This window comes from Manacus candei, unplaced genomic scaffold (genome assembly GCF_025592945.1).
Source record: "Manacus candei isolate 608988 ecotype Guabito, Panama unplaced genomic scaffold, ASM2559294v1 h1tg000014l, whole genome shotgun sequence".
NCBI lineage: Eukaryota > Metazoa > Chordata > Aves > Passeriformes > Pipridae > Manacus > Manacus candei.
In genome coordinates, this window is record NW_026138062.1 from 1,786,850 (window position 1) to 1,814,375 (window position 27,526).

General features: G+C 38.1%; 1 protein-coding gene across 7 annotated transcripts in view; it reads left to right on the forward strand.

The window, feature by feature from the left end:
• The window catches only part of NALCN (sodium leak channel, non-selective), a 223,297-nt gene that overhangs the window by 171,813 nt on the left and 23,958 nt on the right, over window positions 1-27,526 (forward strand). For 6 of the 7 annotated variants that reach the window (XM_051780569.1, XM_051780575.1, XM_051780576.1 and 3 more), the window contains 11 exons: window positions 6,170-6,243; window positions 17,296-17,397; window positions 17,837-17,906; window positions 19,875-19,966; window positions 20,128-20,250; window positions 22,264-22,320; window positions 22,675-22,795; window positions 22,897-23,028; window positions 24,980-25,147; window positions 26,308-26,412; window positions 27,135-27,241. In XM_051780569.1, coding sequence (XP_051636529.1) covers window positions 6,170-6,243; window positions 17,296-17,397; window positions 17,837-17,906; window positions 19,875-19,966; window positions 20,128-20,250; window positions 22,264-22,320; window positions 22,675-22,795; window positions 22,897-23,028; window positions 24,980-25,147; window positions 26,308-26,412; window positions 27,135-27,241 — 1,151 coding nt within the window. The remainder of the gene's footprint in view (window positions 1-6,169; window positions 6,244-17,295; window positions 17,398-17,836; window positions 17,907-19,874; window positions 19,967-20,127; window positions 20,251-22,263; window positions 22,321-22,674; window positions 22,796-22,896; window positions 23,029-24,979; window positions 25,148-26,307; window positions 26,413-27,134; window positions 27,242-27,526) is intronic. The other variant, XM_051780571.1, reaches the window with a different exon arrangement.

A 27,526-nucleotide genomic window follows, 5' to 3' on the forward strand; every position in this document is an offset into this window, starting at 1 on the left:
GTCACATTCATTTTGAAAGAGTCCGGTCTCTTCAAACCAAAGATGCATAGGCAGAATGTTGTTGAACACATAATACTATTTGCATTTGAGAAGCTACACAGCAAAATCCTGTGGGCCAAGAATATCCTATATTTGATGGAATACTAAATCTTTGAATGGATTCTTACCAAATATTTCCTTGCTTTTCCTTAAAAGTCATTCTATATTGCTTATTGTACTGACTCTTCATATTTTCCCTAGAAGCTGTACATATTTAAATAACGTTATAATACCTAACAATCTGTTCATTCTGCAAGTCTACATAAACCATCTATTGTCATACAACAAATCACGATTTGAAACAGAAGCTTTGGATGATTTTTTTTCCTTGCTTGGAATTTCTGGCATGGCACAGTAGACTATTCCTGTATGGTCCTGCAGTTGTCTATAAAAGATTACTATCAACAACTCTAAGCTAAAATTCCTAATTTTCATATAACACTTAAGTAACTGACTTAGAAAAATATATTACATGCGCTGCGCTTTTTTTTCCCATTGTCAAGCAAACATTTCAGGTATTTCTATCTCATTATTTACTTATGACCTTGTCTCACCTTGTATTGCAGAACACCCACCAACGCTTGTCTCTTCTACCAATTCTGAAGTAGTCTGATACAAAAATGATACACTACATCACCACAGATTTTACCTGTTGATAGCATGCAATTCTTTTGCAAGTTCGATTTGAAAATAATTGCTTTATGTAGTGTTTGCTGGGGTTTGTGCAGTGCAAACATCTTGCTAGAAAAATACATCAAAACCTTGACAATGAATAGCATTTCTCAAAACTTTAAAACTTTAAAACTTAGCTGGTATAAACTGGGATAGATCGCTCTGAAGTCAGCAGTGCTGTGCCAGTCAGTACATCTAGGCTGTAGGACTGGTCCGCAGTCATTGACTGACACTTCACAGAGGTTCCTGTGTTGCTTTGCTTTTAATCTTATGCCAAGGATCTTCTTATTCCGGGGTAGAAAGCCTGGATTTTTTTTAAACATGATACTAAATAAAAACTATCATTGAAAATATCTGCAGTACCTTTTCAAAGCAGTGGGTGGCACTTGCAGAGCAACAATGTTCTGTTATTTAGCTCTTTTTACAACACTTACTGTGGTTTATTGCTTTGTCCTTGTTGACAAATGGGATTTCATAGGGTGTAGTGTTCAGACCAAGTTCACACTGACTTGACTGAGTCATTTTTTGTGCCTGAAAGTCAGCAGCAGAGAAGGGTGCCAGCACTTGTGGAAGAGAAGCACTACCTGCAGATTTCCTAATTCTCTATCTATGGGCATGTGTGTGCAAATAAAGGAGTGTGGGAACCAAGACATGAACTTTATTCATGGTTTCATAGAAGCACATACTTTCCATCTAACACCTTTCATTCAGGAAATACTACTGGTAATTTGCTGACCTGCCACAGTGATTCCTTACAGTTTAAAGTAACCTGCAAGAGTTCTTTAAAATGTGTTGCTGAAAACATATCTAAAAGTAATCAGATGCTGTTAGGTGATTTCAGGACAGTGTCATATGCTAAAAAATAATGCTCTATAGCAGAAAGCTGTATGGCACTGTTATTTCTGCACTGAGTGTACTTATAGGTTACATAAAGAAGTACATAAAGAAAGAAAGAAAGGCTAATAAAGATACACTGAGGGTGTCCTCGCAGTACAGCACAGTCTGTAATAAAAAAACCCAGCAGGCTAAACAGATATCCCTAAAATAACCTCAGCAGAGTATACTGTATTTATTTAATTCCACATCATCTGATTGAGTAATGTCTTTTATACATTAACACTGCTCCTAATTTCCTCTGTAAAATTCAAGAACTCGGCAGGTATCACAAGTTTTAATTGCCAGCCTCATTCTACACCAGCATGTGGCATCTAGACATTATTAAACAAAATACTGATCATCGTCCACATTTTCCATTTGTACAGTTCCATTGCACTTGCCTGGTGTGCTGTGCAAATTTGGAAAATTAAATGGGGAACAGTTTAGTTTATTTATCTAATATAGAAGTAAGGATACATATTTTAAAAATCTATAGTATTGTTTGATTTTCTTCAGCATGAATATTGACATATGTGTTGCTATTTGACTGACTGCTGACTTCTTTAAATATGAGAAATGGATCAGTTGTGTTTCTCTAAAAATATTGTCTTGTATTGGTGCTTCTGGATATTTTAAACTCAAGATAAATTCACCAGGGTTCTGCTGAAGGAAGGGCTCCTGAATCCTAAAGAGAAATGAGGACCATTAGCTTCAAAAATCATAAGGCAAACAGGATGGTAACAAACCTTCAAAACTTCACCTAAGCCACAGTCCATTAGGTATGGACCAAGGTTGGTGCCCAAGGATGTCCCTGGGGTGCTTTGAGTGCAAATTTCACAGCTAGTTGTGAAAAAAAATGCAGCAAAAGTAAATGTACTCTGCCCAAATAACATGGTGTAACACCCTGTGTTCTGATCCCTTTCTCCATTCTCATGACTTCTTAAGCATAGAGAGGAAGCCGTATGAGTACCAGCTGTAGTCACTTGGTCTGTTCAGCCTGGAGAAGAGCAGACTGAGGGGACACCTCATTGCAGTCTACAACTTCCTCGTGAGAGGAAGAGGAGGGGAAGGCACTGATCTCTTCTTTCTGGTGACCAGTGACAGGACCTGAGAGAATGGCCTGAAGTTGTGTCAGGGGAGGTTTAGGCTGGATATTAGGGAAAGGTTTTTCACCCAGAGGATGACTGGGCACTGGAACAGACTTCCCAGGGAAGTGGTCACAGCACCAAGCCTGGCAGAGTTCAAGAAGCATTTGGAAAATGCTCTCAGGCACGTGGTGTGATTCTTGGGGCTGTCCTGAGAAGGGCCAGGAGTTGGAGTCAATGATCCTTGTGGGTCTCTTCCAACTCAGCGTATTCTGTGACTGTGATTATTTGTTCAAGCATCACTGAATAAAAGTCATGAACAGCTTTGGGTGTATGAACTAGAACCCAGTCTTTTCTTTCCCATCTCAGTGTCTCCAGACACGGGCTCCATCTCTCTGACTCTGTGGATTATGCACCTCTGGCTATGTGGCGGCCACATACCAGAGTGTGGCACTATTCTTGCACATCTCCAGCAGACAACTAAGCTTGTTCATTGAAGAAAACAGAAAAAGGGAGTCAAGCCATTTCCAGCTGAGGCATGAAAGAGATTTAGTGCTATACTTTTATGCAAAACATACAGCACTATTTCCTTCTTTGTTAGTCTTGCTACCTAGAGGGCAGATTCAGCAGTTCCTGACAGTATGTAAGTAACCCTTGCCCTAGACCTGACAGCACCTTTTCTTGAGCTGTTCTTTTTCCTTGCTGGCACTAACTGGTTTAATGCTTGGCTTGGGGAAGCACTAAGTGAATCAGTTCAAGTGCTCAACATCCTTTTGGAGTCTGAAAATATGTAGACTCCTCACTTCTGCTTTTCTAGGACATGTTCCATTGCTGACAACCTTGCTTGGGCTACAAGCTTTAATGCCAAGGTGTTTTGTCACCTACTTTATACACTGAAAAATGACCTATGCCAGATAGGGAACTGTAGACAATTTCAGGAAAATGTATTTGCCTCAGCTTTTTGGCCAAAATCAGATGAGCAAAAACTGGAAATTGGGAAGGAAATTAATGCTTCCTCTTTTTAAAATCTTTTTGATTTCTAAGATGTTAACAAGAATTTTTATTAGAAATAAATGGACATAACACATTAGTAGGCAGCACATATTTTTTCTCTGATATTTAATGTAATTGCAATTATTCTAAAGCAATTATTTATAACAGGAAAAAGCAACTGAAACAAAACTGCTGGTTTTCCACTTTTCTTATTCTCATAAGTTTGAGGTTCCTAGTTGAACCCTAAAAGAATTATTGTGTAGCATCTTGTAAAACAGATACTCCTGTGGTTTGGAGGCTCCTTTCTGCAATCCTCAAGTGGGCAAAAACAGTTTTATGGGATTCCACTGATATTAATTTCACTGACATTAGAAGAAAAAAAATATGTGAAAGAGTTGCTAGTGCTTTCAGCACTGTTATATCTAAATCCATAATAAAGTACCTTGCTTATAAATCCACTAAAGCTGTGTTGAGATACTGCAAATGAGTTAAAACCTACACAAGTATGTTTTAGTATATGAAATATTTATACCTACACAATATTTATTATAATGGTATGTTAAGGAAACTTCCCTGTCTGACCATCCAGGAGCCACTCTGGCAGTCAGACTGTGGCACCATCTGAGCTGGGACCGAGGCCCCTTCACAGCTACACCCCCCACACTCACAGTCAGACCAGGTTTCCTGACCACCTCGACCCCAAGTTTCCCGTAGCAGAGTCTCAGACATACAGATCCTTAAAATAATTTAATGATGGTGTAATAACTAAATAAGAAAATAACAGCTTGTGCTGGTGTCTCTGAGGAGGAATCCTTAACAAAGGGACCCCTGGGCGCTTATACCCTAACAGTCTAAGGACAGAAATGTCTGGGGGTCATCAGCTCCTGCCCTGTCCCTGAGTGTCTGGTCCCCTGGATGGACCACAGGTCCCTGTGCCCTTTGTTAGGCAAAGGGTCAACAGTTCACAGCGTCTTGCCTTGGGCTCTCATCACCCAGACAGAGCTCAATCTGCAGCTTCACACTGAGCTACCTGCACTAAATATATTCCTCAACAGGTATATCTCATACATTGATTTTCAATTTATATTTATGGGAACCATATCCAGGGAATGGAATCATTTTTTGTTTACATTTAACAAGCCTATTACTAATTTTTTAATCTTAATTGAAAATCCAATACCTTATTTTCCAAACTACCTTCTCAAGTATTTTCAGTTTTCAAGTTGCAGGTTTTTTAAGGAAGCCACAGATTCTCAAAATAGGGATGTTTTCAAATAATCTGTGTTCTTACTTCCACAGGCTGTACAGAGGTGGGTTAGAGCGTGAAAAAGGTTAAAGGGGCCATGCTTGAGAAGACAGGGGGTAGGAATGAGATTGTAGCTTGCAGGTGTGGGTTAAAAGCAGTAGCCATTTTATTAAGTACAGCCGGTACAATTTAAAAGTTTAGGTATTTTCTAGGCTTCTGTTTCTCTTCAAAGTAAGATATCTAACTGTGACTCAGAGTCAATCCGAGTCTTGAGAGAAGTTCTAGAAAAATTATTTGTCAAATGACTGGAGGTAGTGTTTTAGAAACATGTAAAGAAGATTTAAAGTAATGTGCTTAAAGATTCCATTTCAGATTGATCAAAAACAGGGCAAACATTGTTCAGAGTTTCCAAATCTCTCTCAACCATTTTCTTCATGATAACAATCTCCAAACAGTTGACAGATTTAAGTCTTACAAGGTGCCAGGGGCTTTCTGTTCATCACAGGTGTAAGTCCTGACCTAAATTCTTCAGCTGTTATTTGTTCCTTGAGTTGCCATATTTGTTAATCACTTGCTTAGTAAGTGCATGTTTGTTTTTTCATGTATCTCAGTCCTTTCATTTCCCATTCAGGAAGTCCTGTTCATAAGAATATGCCCAAAACACTGTTCATGACCAGAGGCAAGCACAAGCACATTTTGCTCACCACACTTTTTTGCTCTACATCTGTGGGGGAAAAAAGGGGCCTACTTTCATCTTATCTAGTTCTATGCACTTAAATTATATATCTAAGCTTTGTTAGCTGGCTCTTTTGTATAGTCAAGGCATCTCCAGAGTACAATCCAGCCTAGTCAAAATCCAAAGTGGAGAATGAGTAGCAAAAAGGCATGACTTGGCCAGCTGGAGAAGAAATGTGTAATAAAGGAAATAACATTTGTGCTAGTCAACAAAACTATCTGCTTCTTTCTACACAGAACTACCTCAGGATTGGGGTAGAGAGGCCAAAAGCTGCAAGATAAGGCTAGGATCTTAGGTATTCCTCAAGGAATTTGCTCTGTGTACACATTTTTAGTTTTTCTGCCATCCTTTTCCTGGAAAAGAACACCCATGATGCAGACTGTGAAAAATAGCTTTATCATAGAGAACCTTATGTCTTTAATTTTACGTGCACTCAACATCATAATGTTTCATTGGTCTGTCACATACACACTATATTTTATGACAATTAAAAAGTATACTGTCTTTTTCTTAATTTTATAGCTCCGTAAATCTGTTTTCAGTATCAGAGCAAGAAATCTTCTGGAAAAAGAGACGGCAATCAATAAAATTCTAAGGTAAGAGTCAGATGTGATTTGGTATTGTTTTGACTGTCGTCTGATTTCTCATAACCTTGTTTTTCACAAATGTTACTGGATGTATAGTATTAATAGTGTATCCCTTTGTAGTACATCTATTGCTTTCATTATCAAAAATAAATTGCTCTTTTCTCTGGCTATATTATATGTTTAAACAGCAATAAGAGAGAGATTGTTCTTCTTTGGTATGTATTTGAATTCTGTGTCATGCAGAAAGATCACGTTTCAGCTCATTTCATTTCTTCCTTCTAAATTAACTAAAACATGCCCTTTCATAAGTGATGTTATTTTGCCTAAAGAATTCTAGCCTGGACCTGGCAAGTATATGCACATAAATGTTCACAGGGATTGCACACTAGAAAGCGTAGACTACAGCCAATGATATTCCAAGTACCAAATGGATAAAGAAGAAGATTTCAGAACTGTGACTTCTGTAGAAGGATTTCCTGAATGTTTTAATAATGATCACTCCTTTTGGTATTCTATATCAAGTAAGTACTCAGTACCATAAGTGACTAATGCCAGTCTGAGTCTCCAAGGCCCATGTCTGAAGTTATCATATAGGTAACACCATGCTGCAGTTTTTCATGCTACTGTTGGTTTTACATTAAAATGGCTGTTCTTGGTATAAGGTGCATTAGCAATGCCAACACTTAATAGAGCATTCTTTTTATATTTAAATTCTCAGCAAAGCAGATGCATTTCCAGAGTATTGTCAGTGAGAGGTCCCAGGTAAGCACACAGTATAAACAGGAATAACTTTGCTGAAAAGTATAGATTAAGTGAGGCAGTGTTTTGTGAGGAGCAGTGAACTAGAAGTTCAGTGTGATTTCTGAATTATGAAGTTTCTTGAATCCATGCCATTTGAGAAGTATTGGTTCTTTTTAATGCTCTATCAGAATACAGAACAGGGAGAACTATAGCAATTAATGTGAAACTTTTTCTGTCTTTAAATCCATGTAATGAAAACATAAAATTACTAATTCAAATGAATTTTCAGTGTAAAGATATTGTTCATAAATGTAAATGCAGTACTATAAGTATTCAATTTTAACAAATCTCAGAGCTCTATTTGTAAGCATTTTTTCAGTTGTGGGACTGTACCTTGATTTTACAGGCATAACTGTTACAGATAGATTAATCAAAAAACTTTTTAAAATATGGTTTTAGATACAAGCGTCCTGGCATCATTTCAGTAAAACATTTTTAATGAAATTCTGTGTTATACGAGAACTGTGAAATGCTATTGACATCTTCAGGGTTACACAAATGTCATGTTTTTTGATGTGTTTCTTATACTATACCACAGAGAAAAAATGTAGACGAAGAAAATATCCTACTTTTATATATTTAATTTTTTTTTAATTACATCTGTAGGGACTCCATTCTTTCTTAGAAGAAAAAAAATTAAGTTCTGCAAAATTGAAATTAAGAATTCTGATGAATTCTCCCATCAGCATAGATTTTTCCCCTTTTCAGGATAAATCTGAAACAGAATGGGAGGAGAATCTAAGCAAACCATTGTTTGGATTTCACTGATTTCTCAGACATACTAGGACAGGATCAGAAATCAGTCCTTCCAGTTTCAATCCTACTGAATTCCACTTGGTCCTACAGATCATGACTTCTGCCAAAATCTTGTGTCTAGAAGGACTTCTCATCAATTCACCCAAATTCCTCTGAAGAAAAGTTTCTGAGGAAGAAGAAGAAAGTTTTCATTTACTAATCTATTATTTTATTTTTAATTAATCTATTTAATCTATTAATTTAATCTGCATTTACTGCTTTCTCATCTATTTCCTGGTTCATCAGCAATGAACTTTGAGAAACACAGAGAAAGGGGGGAACTTGTGTGAAGTAAGAAAAACGTGGGATCACGTGCCCTCTAATGCTTTCTTGGGATGCTTGTAAGTCATTTACAAAGAAGCAGTCTTATTCTCCTCCTGAGAAAAAGGAACAAATAGTATTTATTGTTCCTTGGGTTTGCCTCAAAATTGTTAAATAAGCTCTGATCTATGACATTTACAATGCATCTGTTTCAGCATAAAAAAACTGTGTTCATGGCATATCTGGTGGGCAAGCTGATAGAGAGCATTGCCAGTGAGGGTCTGACTGGTCCTGAGCACTGACAGTGTTTCCATGTTGATGACAGTGTTGCCACTGTTGATGCAGGTGAGTTTTACAAACAGAGGAAGTGATAAGATTTACATCTGAAATTTTAGATTCAGTTTAAGTAACACAGGAAAATTCAAACTCTCAAGACTTTTTCTCATTTTTGCTATAGTTGTAAATTACATAAACCCCTTCATAAAATTAGGTGACTCTCAGCTATTCAGAATATCTGAGAAAAGAACAAATGGCATTTATGCCAAGAACAATAAGAGATAAATCAGGATGTCCCTTCAGAAAAAATTGCTTCTTGCATCTTCTTAATTTTTGTCTACCTGAATTAAGGAGCATTTATCTAAAGCAATGCCTCTACACAGTAAAACCGCCCATGGGCAACTTCAGCTTGACAAAATTGCTGCCCTGAAAGAGAATTTTAAGTCTGTTCTAGCTTAAGTCCACCTCTGACCTTTTCCCCTCTATTTTTTAAACCTTGTCAATTTATATTTTAGTCAAATTTGAATGTTTCAATATAACCAACTGTACTATGAATTACACAAAGATACCTCTATGTCTCTCTTATGCATCTTTCTCTATGCAAACCTTGGTTTTCCCTTTGTATGATGAACTGCAGTTTGACTTCTCCCCCAAGAAGAGGAAGAAGGACATGAATAGCCCTGACCACCCAGAGAGACAGTTCATACATTCAATCCTAGGTGTCTCAGCTCCTCATCTAGTGTTACATTATGCAGCAAAATGCAGGTCTTGGGTCTCTTCTGAAGCTTTCTTGCTGCACTCCAGGGGAACTACCTAGTTTCCGAACATCCTTGTTTTGAAATTAATCTTCCCCTGGCCTCCTTGAGGTCTTTGTGCACTTAGGCATGGGAACCAAGTTAAGGATGTAGTAACTACTGTCCTGAGTATTTTACCAATGGTTTGCATCTTTGCTCTGCCAGTGTCAGAGCATCGAGGGGCTTAACTCTTCATATAAATCCATTCTGAGGTAGGGACTCCACTGGAAATGAAAATGAAACAAGGTTAGAGTATAGACAGTTAGAACAACTTTTTTAGAACAAAGTCCCATTTAGTAGTGCCTCTGAATTGCAAACAGCTCCATTCCTTTCTGAAAATTATGATACGTTTCCCTCAGCAGCAATAACCACTTCTAGCAAATTTAATTCCTCCTGCATATCTTCAGTGATTCACACTTTTTTCTCACTGTAGCTTACTGTGAGCACTGCTTTTCCTCTTAAAAGCAAGTTCTGTGTCTGTGGTTCTTGTGACCCTCATTCCTTGAAGGATCATTATCTAAGAATGAGGTCTAGTCCTTTAGTCTAGTCCTCGAGTCCCACTGGCTTTCTGAAGCAGACAGAGTGGAGTAGGTCCAGTCAAAACATTGTGTATAAATCAGTCCATTCTCTCCAGTGCTGAGGATAAGTTATTAACAGTACAGAATGGTGGGGAAACTGAGTAAATTAAAATTAGTCTCACAAAGTCCAAAATATAATTAAAGTCTCAGCGTTGCAAAACCTTATTCTGTTGTCTATTAAACTGTGCTTCAAAGAATCAGAGAATGTTTGAGATTGGAAGGGACCTCTGGAGGTCATGTGGTCCAACCTCCCTGTTCAAGCAGAGTCACAACAGCCAGTTGCCCAGGACCATGTCCAGATGCCTTTTGAATATCTCCAGGGAAAGAGACTCCTCAACACAAATGTATAAAACTATGTATTGTGACAGTTTGGGAAAATAACATTTCTTTTTAAATGGGCAGCTTTTTATTTGTTTTTCATTACAGCTGACGCTATAGTCAAACTGCAAACTGATGCTAAGGGTGTGCAATAGGATTTTCACTGTTCTAGATAAGGTTTACCTGATGTGTTTCCTGGGCCTGAGGGAATAACATAACTCATGCTTAAGTGGAATCTTAAGTTTCACGAACACCTAATTGAGTGAAGTGCATTTATCTTATGTTTGAAACTGAGACTACCATGAGTGCATTAGGGGTGGGGGGAAGGAGAGAAATAATTGCTTGAATTAAGTATTCCATTCTACTAATTTGCTAATGTCCTAGTTAGAACACTTGGGACCAGTTCATCACTGTATGGGTGTAACCCAAAACTGTGTATTCTATAGCCTTCCATGCCATTTCCCAGGAACTGTTATCAATAGACCATTTACACCATCTGCCCAGAGCACAGCCTGACTCCTCAGGCTATAAACCGGGTCTTAAGAGCCCTGTGAGATAGGAGGATGCTCCTGTCCTCACACCCATTGTGGAACTCCCCACCCTGAGGGAGGTACTGGGCATTCCTGCCTGAACTGGAGGATATCTAATCTTGGAGTCTTGGGACTTTTTTAACCACTCATGGGATCCAGAGGAAGACTGCAGACCACCACTTTCAACCAGACTGCAACCATCACTCTCAACCGGACTGCAATCACCGCTCTTGACCAGACTGCAACAGCACTCTCACTAACAGGTTTTTTCCCTCTCCTTTTGCTTTGGACTCAGGGAGCCCAAGGAACACCACTTTGTTCATACCCCAGGGTGGTGGGTTATATGTTTGGGGTTTGTGGGTTAAAACCAACTGTTTGTCTGTATAATCATATTTATTGTATTATTTTATTAAATTGTTATTCTGATTTATAATCTCTCCTTTGAGTTGAGTTCATTTCCCCTCCCAGTTTACCTTTAAACCAGCACAGCTAATACGCTAGAAGTTGATTCAGACTTTGTTCCTACAAGTATTTCTGCAAAATACAGTGGGTTTTTTTTTTCTGAATGAGCAAGAAACAAGGTTCTCTGTGCTTCTAGGAAAGTTATAAAGTTTATCTCTGAATAAAATCTCTCCGAACACTAATGTATAAACACCTTTCACAAGAGACTGAGCAAACATTTTCATTAGTTTATCACAGGAATTTGGTCAGAGGGGAACTTTGTAGGCCATGTGTTCCAACTGCCCAGTTGCTAACCCTGGATCAGACCAGCTCTTGTTTACCCTGGGTCAGCTCAGCTCTGCATCTTCCACCTGGTCTGGTTCTACAAGAAGGGCCAGAAGGAGTATCCAGGGAACTACAGGCTTGTTAGCCTGACCTTGTGGAAGATCATGGAGCAGATCATCATCAGTGCCATCATGCAGGACATACAGAATAACCAAGGGATCAGCCCAAGCCAACATGTGTTTGAGAAAGGCAGGTCCTGCTTGACCAACCTGATCTCCTTCTATGACAAAGTAACCCACTTTGTAGATGAGGGTGAGGCTGTGGATGTTGTCTGCCTGGACTTTAGTAAATCCTTTGGCATCATTTCCCACAACATTCTCTTGAAGGAACTGGCTTCCCATGGTATGGATGGGTGCACTCTTCACTAGGTGAAATCTGTCTGGATGGCTGGGACCAGAGAGTGATGGTGAACAGAGTTACATCCAGCTGGCAGCTGGTCAGTGGTGGTGTTCCCCAGGGCTCAGTATTGGGGCCAGCCTTGTTCAATATCTTTATCAGTAACCTGGATAAGAAGATCAAGTGCAACCTCAGTAAGTTTACTGATGACACCAACTTGGGCAGGAGTGTTGATCTGCCGGAAGGCAGGAAGGCTCAGCGGAGAGATATGGATAGGATGGATTGATGGGCTGAGGGCAACAGTTCCATAAGACAAAGTGCTGGGTCCTGCACTTCGGTCACAACAACCCCATGCAGTGCTACAGTTTGGGGGCAGAGTGGCTGGAAAGCTGCCAGCAGAAAAGGACATAGGGGTGCTGGTTGACAGCCAGCATTGTGTCCAGGCAGACAAAAAGCCAATGGCATCCTGGATTGTATGAGAAGTAGTGTGGCCAGAAGGATCAGGGAAGTGATCGTCCCCCTGTACTCAACACTGGTGAGGCCACACCTTGAAACCTGTGTTCAGCTTTAGCCCCCTCATGACAAGAAAGACATTGAGGTGCTGGAGCATGTCCAGAAAAGGGCAGCGGAGCTGGTGAAGGCTCTGGAGCACAAGTCTTATGAGGAGCAGCTGAGGGAACTAGGGATGTTTCGGCTGGAGAAAAGGAGGTCGAGAGGAGACCTTATCATTCTCTACAACTGCCAGAACATTGTACTGAAGTGGGGTTCAGTCTCTTATACCAGGCAACAAGTGACTGGACAAAAGGAAATGGCCTCAAGTTGCACCAGGGGAGGTTTAGATTGAATGTTAGGAAAAAAGTCTTCATGGAAGGGGAGGTCAAGCACTGTAATAGGCTGCCCAGGGAAGTGGTTGAGTCGCCATCTCTGGAGGTATTTAAAAGACACTTAGGGCCATGCTTTAGTGGTGGACTTGGTAATACTGGGTTAACAGTTGGACTTGATCCTTAATATCATTTCCAGCCTAAATGATTCTATGATTCTATGATCCTAGAAGACATACTATTCTTTATTAGAAATTTGCCTGCATTAAATAAGTGACTTAGTTCTGAATCATTTGCAACAAATTTCTTGGCATATATTTTATGTTTTCTCTCTTAAGAGTATGATTTCTTTCTTCATAACTTTGAGGGTTTGATACCATGCATTTCTCAGAACAAATGTTCCAGATAATTTGATGTTAGTTGTTGTCAGGCGCAAAATCCAGACTTAGTCCACCTTCCTCAATATCTACAAGCATATGGCATGATTGGATTTCACCTACCTAATGCAAAGACAAAAAAAGGAAATTCTGGAATGCACATATCCATTGGTAAGAAGTTACTCTGTTCCATGGGGGTTGTGCCAACTGACCACCATGTTATGCATCAGTGCAAAGCACAGTTGTGAAGTAGGATTATTGGGCTATGGAGTCTCCAACACTGCAGGTATGGACAAAGAAGTTAGACAAACATTAGCCCCAAATAATGTAGCTATCGTTGATCCCATTTTGAGAGAGGTGATAGACTGGATGGTCACTTGAAGTTTATTCTTCTATATTGCTTTTATTAATTCTTCTACAATCCAATACAAATTGTTATTATACTAATATCTGTGAGAGGAGAAGCTGAAACAGCAAGGCAAGAATGGCAATCAGAGTAAAAAATTGCTAAAGAAAAAAGTTTGCTACCATAGCTCATCTGGCTGAGCAGACACTAAAGATGTGACTGGTTTTTCTTTAGAGGCATATGGAAGGAAACAAGAAAAAACATGGAAAAGAAAAATCATAGATTATACAATTTGCATTAATAATCCATTTTATTTCACCAGCCAAATTCATATTTCTTTAAAAAAAGAACAGTAGTATAGCTATGGTGAAAATGTGCATTTTGCTTACTATTCAAAAAGTGCCTTATTGAATTAAATTTATAAATGAAAGAAACACTACAACATCTATCAGGTGGATTCCCCATCAATCTTAAATTGGCACACTCAACCATATATTCCAAGTTAGATGGAATTATAATGAGAGCAGAGAAAGATTTAGTAAGGTTAGAGAGTCAGAGAGAGTGGAAACAGCGCTGAATGAGGATGATAACTGAGTGTTGTACTGCAGGGTACCACACTGCTAAGACTTCAGTTTGAGCACGTTTCAGAGAGAACAAGAACAAAAGCACACAGTAATTTATGCAGTTGCTACAGTTACTACATAAGTACTCACTCATTCAAATAACGAAGAAAAAACCCAAATTGGTGTTACACTGGAATAAAAGATGAGTAAACACTTGTTGCAGAAAGGGTGCCTGACTAAGAAGTCCAAGTATGAGCCATATGCATACCCTCTGCAAGAGACCTCGGAATACTGATAAAAGGTACAGTATTTTAAAGTATTGATCAAAACATTTAACATTTTATATTAGGTCAAAGAATGTTGCTTGAACACTCTGTTCACTACTTATTTTTCAGGGATCCCAAAGCAGGAAATAGTTTGAAGAACTTCAGAAGTTTGGACCTCCTAACAGGTTACAGGTAATGCAAACTATGTGGCACAAACTATGTGGTATCCCAGTAGTATATTGTTCTGTGTAATCTTCATCTGCTTTCTAATAAGCAAAAAATTGCATTTTCTCTTTCAGGATATTTTATTGTATTTGCGCTTTTCAAGGAAGATTTGGAGCATGTAGTTGGCAGCTGCTGGACTCTGTTCCAAGTTCTGCAATAAAAATAGTGGAGCCCAGTGAGATCTTTAGCTGACTGCTTTGTCTTTAGATGCCCACTTTATGGTTACTTTAATACTTTCAGAACATAATTCACTAGATTAATTGACCAAGCATTCAATGAAGTTGTCCATATAGGGACATACAGTACTGTATGAGATGCCAGAGGATGTCGAAGACATCCTCTTGAAAATGGGAGGTAATACAGAAATCTGTAGGACTATTGTACCTTGTACCCTGATGGAGCAGCAGCTGGAAGCAAGGCAAGATACTCCAAGGCATGGCAGGTGGTGCTGGACACCTCTGTACAACCAATTTAATTGAGTCCTACATCTCTGTTGGTTATGAGGGAAGCCTGGACACACGGATCACATGGAGGCACTGAGAGTGAGTACGTAAGTGTACGTCTGCAATGAGAATGCAAATCCTACTGCAGACTTTTAAATTGGCAACCATGCCATTCTGAAAACTTCATGGCACTTGCCTTCTTTTTCAAAAGTCCCAAAGATCTGCAACTCTAGGTGTCTAAGCAGCTGAAAAATATCCAGATTCTGAGTCAAAAGTATAAGAAAGTATAACAAAGTATCTGGAAATACAAGGAAGATTAAGGCAGTCATTCCCATGAAGTGGAGAATGCTCAGAGAGGGACTGTCAAAAGGAGCCATGGCCTTTTCAGGACAGCATCTTTTTCTCTGGAAATGCAAAAAAATTTCTTTGCAATTACTTGATAAAAATTTCTGATCTCTCTGCTATACAACTGGCATTTCATTATTTCTCTGTTCAGTAGGAGCTGCAAGGCTTCCAGAGGTATTGAAAATAAGGCAATGGATGTAAATTCCAAATATGGATTTAGTAATCTAATTTAGAGATCATAAACAATACTAAGTCTTTCTACAGGTGTTAGTTACTCTTTATGCATGCCCATTCTGCCATAGTATGCCCATAGTATATGGGCTAAGTCTATTGTATTATACAATTAATAATAAAATAAGCCATCTTGTTCATTAGTCAGGTAAAGAATTTATTGTTTAAGCATTTAAAATCTCTTTTATTGTGAACACTAAGAGTTTATGTAGCTTGGTATTCAAGTAATTGTGTACAAGAATATGAAAAGTTTATGTGCAAGTCACTTTTTGATGTCAAGAAAATAATTTCTAGCTGTTAAAAGCAAAGCACAATAATTTATATTTACAGGGGGAAAAAAAAAGATAAGTTAATCTCTTTGTCACAGCGAGAACCCTCTATACAGAACTTTCCATTGTCTTTCCTAGGAAAAACTGAACTGTCATTTTAATGGATTTAGATATAATCCATTTTTAGGAAATAATTTTTTGCTTTTTTCTTTTTTTAGTCAAAAATTGCACAGGTATTCAGATATCTCTGTTGTTTTCTGACAGTGTTATATGGTATCATCCTCCATAATATAATGCTTAAAATCCATTGGCATTAAAATGTTCATGATTTGCCTAAGATGAGCTGTGTTTTATAAGACATGTAGTAATTTTCTTAAATGTCATGATGCTTCAGTTCAGTGTAGTATAACCTAATGCTTTTTATAACAAGTGTAGCACAATGTATTTTTTTCTGGCATGCTAATCTGACGGGCAGTGATGACACTGATAAGCATTCTAAGCTTCTTGTTTTTGTTCCAGATCTCAATTTGGATTCATACTTCTATCATTTATGTGTTTATATCCAAAAGAAGGAGAAAAAACACAGAAGAGTGAAAAACAAAGTCACAGTGGGGAAAGAACATGCCATGTACACCTTTTGCAATCAAGCATGCTCATTCCATGCTGTCAAGGCCAGCATTTATCTAAGCCTTACAGCAGACTGGCAAACTGAGTGGTTACTCAAATGGTGTATGATTTTTTTAATCTTTTTTTTTAAAAAAAGGAGATTCTATTCAATAAAAAGTATGGAATATTACCAGTTGGGTCTTGTGTTTCTCTGGATGGTTGTATAACACAAAATGAGCAATAAGGATTGCACAGTGTAAACTTAAAATTGAAGCATTCCCGGAATGTTAAAATATGTTTCCAGTGTTGAAATTCCATCTCTCAGGCATCAGAATATTTGTGTGAGCTATTTCAGTGGAAACATCTCTTTTTCTTAAGCAAATCAATTCCATTGTAGCCATCAAGGTAAAGATATGCATGCTCTGTTTAGCTGTAGCACACTTACTAGCCAACAAATACTCATCTCTGCCAAAATGTGTAAAATGTAAAATGTGTTTGCCAAAACAAAATGAATTGTGAGCAAACAAGTGAGAAAACCCACACAGCAAAATGCTGCAAGTTGAATGCATTCACAGAGAGCAGACATTTCATTTGCAGGATATCAGCAACGTGCAGCTTTTCATTTCATACCATATATGGTTCCAGTTATTTAGAACACTCAAAGTTATGCTGTAAGTCTTAGACGTGTACATACAGCCCTGAAAGGAACTAAAATTGCTGTTGTACTTGTCCTATTCCCTTCTTTATTGCTGAGAAGCTGGTTTTACTGAGGATTAGTGCGTCGCTTCAGCCCTTTCACACTTTGTGAACTCTTGAGGGACCATAAATTCTACAGCAAACTGGATAAAAAAGTTGTAGATGGCCCTTGCTAAGGCATGAAGGAGGTTCATTGGATGACTGGTTGTGTTGCAGAGTGAGGACCATTGCTTTGGACATGTTTTCATGGAAAGTACATTACTCTTTTATTATTTTTGTCTGTTATTATTGAAGAACTTGGTTCCCACAAAGCAAAGCTGACTTTTCTGAATATGCTACCTCTGAAATTATCATTTATACTGAAAACTCTCTGTCATCATATTTATATTTCTTTGTAGGGCCTGCACTAGACAACGCATGCTGAGTGGATCATTTGAGGGGCAGCCAGCAAAGGAAAGGTCAATACTTAGTGTCCAGCATCATATACGACAAGAACGCAGGTAAACATGGACAAAAGAGATGGTTTTAAAACTATTCTTAAAATAAAGGTGACAAAAAGAATTAAATTTGAGCAATACTTAAGACGTGAAAACCCAAAATTACCTACTTGTACAAAGAACTGAATTCTACATTCTTCATTGTAACCATGATGAAATTCATTGTACTGTATAAATGGAAAAAATACCTTTTTATTTCAAATGTCATTCCCTTTGCCAACTACAAAGCTATCAGTTTAAAGATCAGAAGGAAAGAAATTGGCTTATGTTAGACCAGATTGAAAACAATTGAAGAACATATAAGCTTCTGATGTTAGCGAGAGAAAAATGATAAAAATTTGAGATATTGGGTGTCTGGAGAGCAGTGCTTTATAATGGCCATCTTATAAAGGTCAAAATTTCATCTTGAGATGTATTGTTAAATTGATTATTATTGTTTCAGGTCACTGAGACATGGTTCCAACAGCCAGAGAATCAGCAGAGGAAAATCTCTTGAAACGTTGACTCAAGATGTAAGTCCTCATAGAAATGATGGTTTTGATTTTTGGGAATGTAAAAAGTAAGACTACATACTATCAAATAAATGCTTGTGTAAGACTAATTTCTATTTATGAAGTAGCTTACAATTTATCTTTTGAAATCTTGAAAGGAAGTCATATAACAAATACTGTAACTGCATTAGAATTATCCTCAAAATAATTGCCATGGTTATTTCACTGATAGACTTACTGGTTTTGGAACACTTGCTGAGATAGATTCACTGAAGCTGTAGATACTACATTAGGAACACAACAATTGCTACCCAGGACACCTTAAAAAGGCTTACTCTGGAATTACACAGATCACTCAGGCTGGCAATACAGCACTTCAGAATTTCTGGTGGAAGTTTAGCAATATTTTTCAAGCAGTAGAACTGTCAGATGAAAGGACAAAGACTAAAAGGGAAAATAGTAATCATGAATTTCACTGTGGTGTAGTTTCATACAGTTAAGTGCGTTTTCATTTCTGCAAATTCATACCATATTTTATGGAACTCTGTGACGATGGAAATTCAAGGGGCAATATTAGTCCTCTCATTCAAACTATCAAAGTCTTTAAAGAAACAGAATCACAGAATCACAGAATCAATTAGGTTGGAAAAGACCTCTGAGATCATCGAGTCCAGCCTATGGCCTAATTCACCTTGTCAACTAGACCATGTCATTAAGTGCCACATCTAGTCTTTTCTTAAACATCTCCAGGTATGGTGAATCCACCACCTTCCTGGGTAGCCCATTCCAATGCCCAGTCACTCTTTCTGTGAAGAACTTCTTCCTAATGTCCAACCTAAATCTCCTCTGGCACAGCTTAAGACTGTCCTCTTGTCCTGTCACTAGTTGTTTGGGAGAAGAGACCGACCCCCACCTGGCTACAACCTCCTTTCAGGTAGTTGTAGAGAGTGGTAAGGTCTCCCCTGAGCCTCCTGTTCTCCCAGCTCTCCCCAGCTCCCTCAGCCACTCCTCATTGGTCTTGTACTCAGACCCTTACAAGCCTCATTGCCTTTTTCTGGACCTGCTTCAGCGCCTCAATTTCCTTCCTAAATTGAGGGGCCCAGAACTGGACACAGTACTTGAGGTGTGACCTCACCAGCACTGCATACAGGGGAAGAATCACTTCCCTAGTCCTGCTGGCCACACTATTCCTGATACAGGCCAGGATGCCATTGGCCACCTTGGCCACCTGGGCACACTGCTGGCTCATGTTCAGCCTGCTGTCAATCAGTACCTTTCTGCCTGGCTGCTCTCCAGCCATTCTGTCCCCAGCCTCTAGTGCTCCATGGGGTTGTCATGGCCAAAGTGCAGGACCCAGCACTTGGTCTTGTTGAACTTAAACTGTAGATAACTAAAGCAGATGTGACCTTGTTAGTGTCCATTAGTAAGGATAACACCCAGCATTACCCCACCATGAGTGCTCCAAAGACTCACATAACTCAGAATAGTAATACTGATTGTACCCTTCACTGGATGAGCTCAGACGGCATCCTCCCTCACTCTCTCTGTCCCTGCACTCAGCATTCACTGCCTGTATGTTCTGCATGCCCCGCAGCGTGGCAGCCATGCAGCAGGCTTGAGAAGCTTAAGGGGTGTCTAAAGCCTTTTCTTTCCCAGTCTTTGCCCTTAGTAACTTTGATGATATTCATTCCAGTTCAGAGAGACTGGCTGAGCTTACAGGACCTCTGTTTTTAAAGTTAAAAGTTAGATTGGATGGAACCTCGAGCATGAAATTAGAACTGAAATTAACCTTGATGAAAATAAGGAGCCTTATGTTGTAGATGGAAAATACTGTGCAATATGCTTGACTGAGTTGATGTGCAGTACAATTGGAAATAAAGACCTTTCATTTTAATATTTCTATGTAAAATACCATATCTTGCTTTCATCTGAAACATTAAAAAACAACAACCCTCAGACCTTATTTAAAAGGAATCATTTTGCTTCTAGCACTCTAACACAGTGAGATACAGAAATGCACAGAGAGAAGACAGTGAGATAAAGATGATCCAAGAAAAAAAGGAACAAGCTGAAATGAAAAGGTATTTAACAGTCAAAGTCTGAGTGCACATTTTCTGTGTTAACTATTCTCTGTATGAAGTAAAATGTATTGAGAGTCAACATGAAAAAAAGAACAAAGTGTAAGGGTTATTTTTGCCTGTTATAATGCATAACACTTAATAATTTATGTTTTTTTCAAAAGGAAAGTCCAGGAGGAGGAGCTGCGAGAGAATCATCCATATTTTGATAAACCCCTTTTCATAGTTGGTCGTGAGCACAGATTCAGGAATTTCTGCCGAGTGGTGGTACGAGCTCGCTTTAATGCGTAAGTTCATTTCGTATCAACATTGGTTCCAACACGTTTACCTTCATATCCTCCAAAATCACGTTCTAACTTTTCTTTTACAAGAAAAACTGCATATAATGTGGTCACCAGACAAGCTGGCGGTCAGTTTTCTATGGTGTAGTCTTGCTGTTGAAAGAAAGGAAGCAAAAAAATGCTGTGTAGGGGCAGATGTGTTAGAGCAGTCTGTGGTGCTGAGATGGGACAAGACTGTGGAGAAACCACTGACATGAACTGAGAGGAAAGGCTAATGTTTCCCAGTTTTAGACCCTGGGGAATCAGCTTGCTATTTCCTTCCTATTCCTCATCATAAAGCGAGAAGTTTTTATACACCAGCAGTTAGTTACTCATAGAACAGAAAAAGGTAAAGAGAAATGAATCACACCTATGCTCACCCGAAGACTCTGCAGCCCATAATTAGGGACCCAGAATGGGATGGGGAGGTGTTCAGCTCTGGGAGATAAAAGAAGAAAAGCTGAAACCAGATGAAAATCAGGAAGACTCAGCAACTAAACTGTGTGTGTGAGCATGGCAGATAGAGATCTATGTACAAGCAGCTTGATATAAAATAATCTTACAGCTCTTCTTTTAAACCTCTGTCTGTGACTGGCATCCTAATTTTTGAGGGTTAGTGCATGTCACCTTGCAAACAGTGTAAGACTCAAGATAGCTCAAGACTATGAGCTTGGCCCTTGTAAGGACTGGTTTCAGTACCTGCTTTATCACTGATTTTCTCTGTGCCCTTCAACAAATTGGTTAGCATGGCAGGAAGGTTAGATATTCAGTTTTAACAATACCTATATTTAAGTGTTCTGCCATGTGTGTAGAGGCACGTCCACTTTTTTATACAACTGCTAACTTGATTGTGGTGCACTGGTCCATGAAGCACTGCAAATTAACACAGAAAAAAAACCACACAGTCATTCCAATCCACTTGTCAAAAACTTGTCAGTGCCTCTTACCATTGTGGAGTGCCTGATGGTAGTAGGGTATTTACATTAAAACAGTTTAAAGAAAATATTTGCAATTATAACAATAAATTGATTTTCTTAAACAGTACATTTTTTCATTTCTTTAAATCCTACCTGCTTTATTCATTGTCCTACCTAGCTTGCCAAGTAAGGTATTTTAGATATGTTTTTCAAACTGGTAAGATACATATTTTCTTCTAGTAAAAAAGGCTGAGGAATGCTACTATGTAAAATAGGGGGAAAAGGCTTGACTTTAAGAATCAATAAATAATTGCTGCAGCCAGAACTTAACTCACGTCTCCTAGATATGTGTATATTACTTATAAAGTGGTTCTCACTCTTTCTGACTTCCTAATGGGTGTTTGGACATGGTAGGTGGAGCACAGCAATTACATAGGAAAATTCAGATATGGAGAATCTAAAAATATTAATCAGAAAAAGACTCAAGAAATAGTAAAAGGAATAGGTCATGTGGAAGGCTTTGTGTGTGTGTATGTTAACTGAGGATATCATAGAATCACAAAATCATAAGGAGTGGTTTAAGTTGGAAGGGGCCTTAAAGATCACCTAGTTCAACCCCCTCTGCCATGGACAGGGACAGCTTTCACTAGGACAGGTTGCTCAGAGCCCCATCCAGCCATGGTCCAAGAAGTTTTGAAATTAAAGAACTCCTGAGGGAATACCTTGGTACATAAAATTCAGTAGCAGCTTAGTGCCATCATTTCCAAGCAAATACAAAATTAAATCCTTGTTTGCAAAAGCAAGACCCAAAAAACTCGCAGTTCAAGGAATCATCAGAGGAATTACAGGTAAGCAATGAGTTAAAGTGATACCAGCTGTGTTGGTAATATGACTGAAATTGCATAGAATTAAATGAAACTTATTCAGACATTTAAAATTAAGATGAGATAAAATGGAGCCTTGATTTTGGACAGAAATTACTTTGAGGTGACAGATGCATGGTATAATTATAATGTTAACTAAAATAAAATGTAAATTACTGTATCTTTTCTTCTTTTTATAGTTCTAAAACAGATCCTGTTACTGGAGCTGTGAAAAATACCAAATACCATCAGCTTTAGTAAGCACTGTAAAAGTAACTTTGCTTGGTCACATAAGCCTGCAGCATAAGTGTGTGAGCACACACCTGCATGTATGTGTGTATATGTGCATGCACATGTATATTTTTTTTTTCCCAAAAAGTTGATTGGGGAGGAGGATGAATAGGAAGCAGATGTTTTAATCAGACTTTTCTTCTTCACTTGCATGCAACTTCTCTGGTTTTAGTACACATTTCTGAAATACTGAAATCTTTGATACTCCTCAGCTTAATTTATTTTTCATAGGAAAGCACTTAACTGTGCTGTAGGCGTGGCACAAGTACACAGCACTCTAGGCATTTCTGTAATGGAATTTCCTTATGTATTGTTCACAGTGACTTGCTGGGTTTGGTTACTTACCTGGACTGGGTCATGATCATTGTTACTATATGCTCCTGCATTTCCATGATGTTCGAATCCCCTTTTAGAAGAGTTATGCATGCTCCAACACTCCAGGTACTGCCACCAAATCATTTTACAATTAACGAAGCACAATCACCTCGGTTTTCTCCACTGCCTGTTCTTAAATTATGCCTGTTTTCTGCTTTGCTTTTCAGATTGCTGAATATGTTTTTGTAATATTCATGAGCATTGAGCTTAATCTGAAGATTATGGCAGATGGCTTGTTTTTTACACCAACAGCTGTCATTAGGGACTTTGGAGGCGTTATGGACATATTTATATATCTTGTAAGTTTTTGTATTTATGGGAGGTTTTTGTAGCATTCATAATTTTGATATCTTCGGTTATATAAATGTTTAGTAGTATGAAAAAGTTTGGCTCTGCACCCTGATGCAAATATAGTAGTATAATTTGTGTTCAGACACTGCTGTTTTCATGTGCATTTCTGTCAGTTATGTGTACAAATACTTGTTTAGACATCTAAAAATACACCGATGTGATAAGCACCTGGCAATTTAGTGTAGGGTCATTGTATGGTCCCTTTTAATTGTTTATTTGGTGATATGCTTTAAGTGTCAGATCTGATTTAATTCCAAAGTAAACTCAAGATCTCTGACCTCGCTTCAGCATTCTTATGCAGGAGAATCTTTATTTTATCTGTTTCATAGATACTCATTGCTTCTACCGCTCTCCACAGTATTCTTGCCTTATAGAAGGTGTTTCAAAAGCCTTTAATATTTGATGAAGGGCACATCCTTGTTGCTGGTGTCGCTGTAGCAGAAAGCAAAACAACATCTTTCTATACCCTATACCTATCAGTAGTGGTTCTCAGGAAAAAAAATTGCTCTACTGTTTGCTTTGTACCTGAGAAATTTCGTGCATTCAAATACAGGAGAAGGGTGTCCATTTCCTCTTCACATATGACAGTAAACACCACAGAATGTCAAAACCAGTGTCCAGTATAATGCAGTATGAAATATTTTTATTTGTGGTTGGGCACTAAAACAGGCTCCTCAGGTAAGTGGTCAAAGCACAAAGCCTGAAGGAGTTCAAAAAGCAGTTGGACAATACTCTTGGGCACATGATGTGACTCTCAGGGATGGTCCTGTGCAGGGCTAAGGGCTGAACTTGATGATCCTTGTGGGTCCCTTCCAACTCAGCATATTCTGTTATTTAGTACTGAAGAAATTACTGAGAAAAATGGCTTTGATGGATTTAGATTAAATCTTTCAGAGATAAATTCACCAGGCAGATGTGCTGCATAAAATTTGTCATGATCAATTTGTATCTAAGATTCCATTGTTAACAAATAAAAATATGCATACTTGTACAAAACTCCTACTGTAGTATGCATAATTCTTCAAATCTCTCTGAATCCCTCTGTTTGTCTGAAGGAAAATTTAGGTGGTGTAGCTTGGATATTCCAAATGTGCTTGTGGTGGTCTTAAAAGAATATGAAATATAGTTAGAAGCACTGGCAAATCATTTTGTCTTGATGGAGCAGCTGTCTTTTGTCACTGTTGTTTCAACAATTCATATTATGTTTTAAATCATATTGGTGATATCAGCTTGATCCTCCATTTTTTGTGCACTTACTTCATTGTAACACTCTCGCCTCTGTCCCCCTATAATAACATTGGCTTTTAAAAAATAAGAAGTAATTAACAGACTTTAAATCAACAACCATTTGTCAGAGATTGCTGAGGCTACAAGACACGACTGTGCTGTTTAAAAATGTTTTCCAATACGTAACATTTATGTGATGAGACCACGTGGTGACAAAACTATTTATGCCTGTAACAAAGTGGTAGGAAAAACTGTCGAGAAAACTGTTAACAGATTTTCCAGGTGAGGATTTCTAAGATTCAGGATAGAATCTCTGAAATGAGAAGGGGGAGAGCAATAATGCTGCCTGCTCCAAGAATATAGTTTCTGACCCTATTCTGAATCAGCCAAATTGGTTTCCTCTTTTGGAACAGTTCCATCTGCTGAAAAGTATCAAGTAGATTCTGAGTCAAAGGGGAATACAGAGACTGAAGCTGATGCCTGTTAGTTAAGACAATAAGCCAGGATACAAGAGGTCCAAGTCCATTTTCTAAATTAGGTGCTTTTCTGCCTTATTCTTTCCTTTAATTTTAAGGAAGAGAAGCAGCCATTGATCTTCTGTGCTGTGTCTATGTCAAGTAAGGCATTGTAAACCTAATCCTTCTTTGCCCTTTCCTGCCCTGTCATCTCCAGGTCAGTTTGATATTCCTGTGCTGGATGCCTCAGAATGTCCCTGCCAAATCCGGAGCTCAGCTCTTAATGGTACTCCGCTGCCTCCGACCTCTTCGAATTTTCAAACTAGTCCCTCAGATGAGAAAAGTGGTGCGAGAGCTGTTTAGTGGCTTTAAGGAAATTTTTTTGGTATGTGCCAATTATTTTTTTTCTTGTTAAAATATATGAAGGAGTAATAAGATAACATTTTGCTATAACATGTATGTTTTCTATTCTTTTCACCATTGTTGTCTGTTTACTTTTCATCGTGGCTATCACTGGAGATGACCACAGAACAGGTTAAAAATTAGGAATATAAGTAACTCATATTTATACTGAATAAAGCTGCTTTAATAATTCTTTTATAAATTATATTAATTCAGCATACATTTCACCACAGTTACATAGGAGGACTACTGAAAAAAAAAATATTCCTTATTCACACTTCTAGTTGGGCAAGGAAGATAAGAAGTAGCATATGGCAGCTCTGCAAGAACAAAAGTAAATCTGGTTTCTGAGCTGAAGGTCTCTACCTCCAAGTTTTTTAAGAGGCAACCAGAGACAATAGAGCTGCTTATCACAGATCTGGATCTCATTGTTACGTTATTGTTATTACTATGATCATAATTATGCACTTATAGTAATAATAACAGTAATGGAGTCTGTGATTGCTTGATCAGAACCTAATCTATTGCCTTGAGACCCTATGTGATATTTGTCAGCCTAAATAACAGATATTTTATTCCTTAGCAGGATGCTGTATTAGGTCACATTGATATAAAAGGCAAAGCTACAAATTATTTGCAGGCAGTAATAGAACAAGGACAAAAAGTATAAAGCTAGTTAGTATTTCATAGATACAGTATTCTGTTAAAGATATTTACATCATAATTTACTCATGCGTATCTTTATTGTAACTATCCTGGATAAATATCTAACAATATCTTACTTGGATTAGTTAGTAAAGCCTGATTCAGAAAAACAGAAGGAGCACATATTTAAGTACTTGAAAAGTTCTCTTTAAAGTGAATGGTAATTCTTATGCATACAGAATTTAGCGAGGTGGTACACTGAATGCAAGAAAGCTTTGATCCTTATCTGCTATTTTTAGATCCTATGTTAATGATAAGACTAATACTAAGGTAGCACCTGGTTACTGCATCAGAACCTAAAGTAACGTATCTGTCATGAAAGCCATATCTCCAGGTTTATGCCACAAAACTATCCGACCTGCAGTTCCCCAAAGGAGCTGACCCCCTTTTTCAAGTCTGTAGGAGTAGAGCTTAACAAATCTAACTTCATCTTTACAGGTTTCTATACTTTTGCTGACTTTAATGCTTGTTTTTGCAAGCTTTGGAGTGCAGCTATTTGCTGGAAAACTGGCCAAATGCAATGATCCTCACATCATCTCTAGGGTAAGAACTACTTTTCTGCTTCAAAATATTGGTATGTTGTGCAATTTCTACCTGCTAGGGAAAGCAAGTGAGGAAATCAGAGCTGTCATATGAGAAATGGAGATCTTGGGCACTTTCTTGTTCATAATCAGAATGATGGAGGAAGAGGTAAAAAAGGATTCAGTGAATGAGGATAAGGATGTGTTTTGATTAAAAAAGTAAAGCAAGTCCAAATATTGAGGACTGTCTTGAAGAAAATTGTCAAATTAATGCCATTATTATCTGCAAAGGACTGGATGGCACATGGAATTAACAATGGAAAATTGCACCTCTGCATTCCTAGGTCCACAAATGAAAAACAGGTTAGACTGCTAGAGGTTCAAAGCACTGGGAACGCTATGTGGATTACATGCAGAAAGTTATCCTTGTTTCGTACTCCATTTGGAGAAATATCGTCATCACCTGAAGAGACCAATGGTCTTTAGGAAAGAGACGAAAGGCTACATAGTCTTGCAAATTGAAAAGCATTGTCAATCCTGGGAGAAAAAGAGCATTTTGAATCCTTGCTAAGATGCATTTTTCATTTGGATAAAGGTCCATGACTATTAATCACAGACCTGTAAATAACCTTTCATTTCTCTTTACATTGCTTTCCCATTGTGGCAAATGTCCTGTTTATGATGGCATGTTGGCATCTCTCAGGGCATTTGTTTAACCTCAGGCTGTGGTTTATTTCACTATAGGAAGACTGTCATGGCATCTTCAGAATAAATGTAAGTGTTTCCAAAAACCTCAATTTAAAGTTAAGACCTGGAGAGAAAAAGCCTGGATTTTGGGTGCCACGAGTCTGGTGAGTTGCTACATATTTACCTATTTTTCTTCCAAAAATGCAGCTGTTGGTGTAGAAAAATGGCTCAAATCTCATAGCATTAAACTATTGATTGAGGGGTTTTATTGTAATTTAAATGATATTAAGGGTAAAAATTCTGGCATATTTAGTAAAAAGCCATATATATGAAACTTTTCTGGACTTCACTTCATAAACCAGAAAGGTATAAATTCCTTATAGATTTATAGATACTATAAAGGATATCTATAGATATCCCTTATAGATACTAAACCTATATAGGAATTA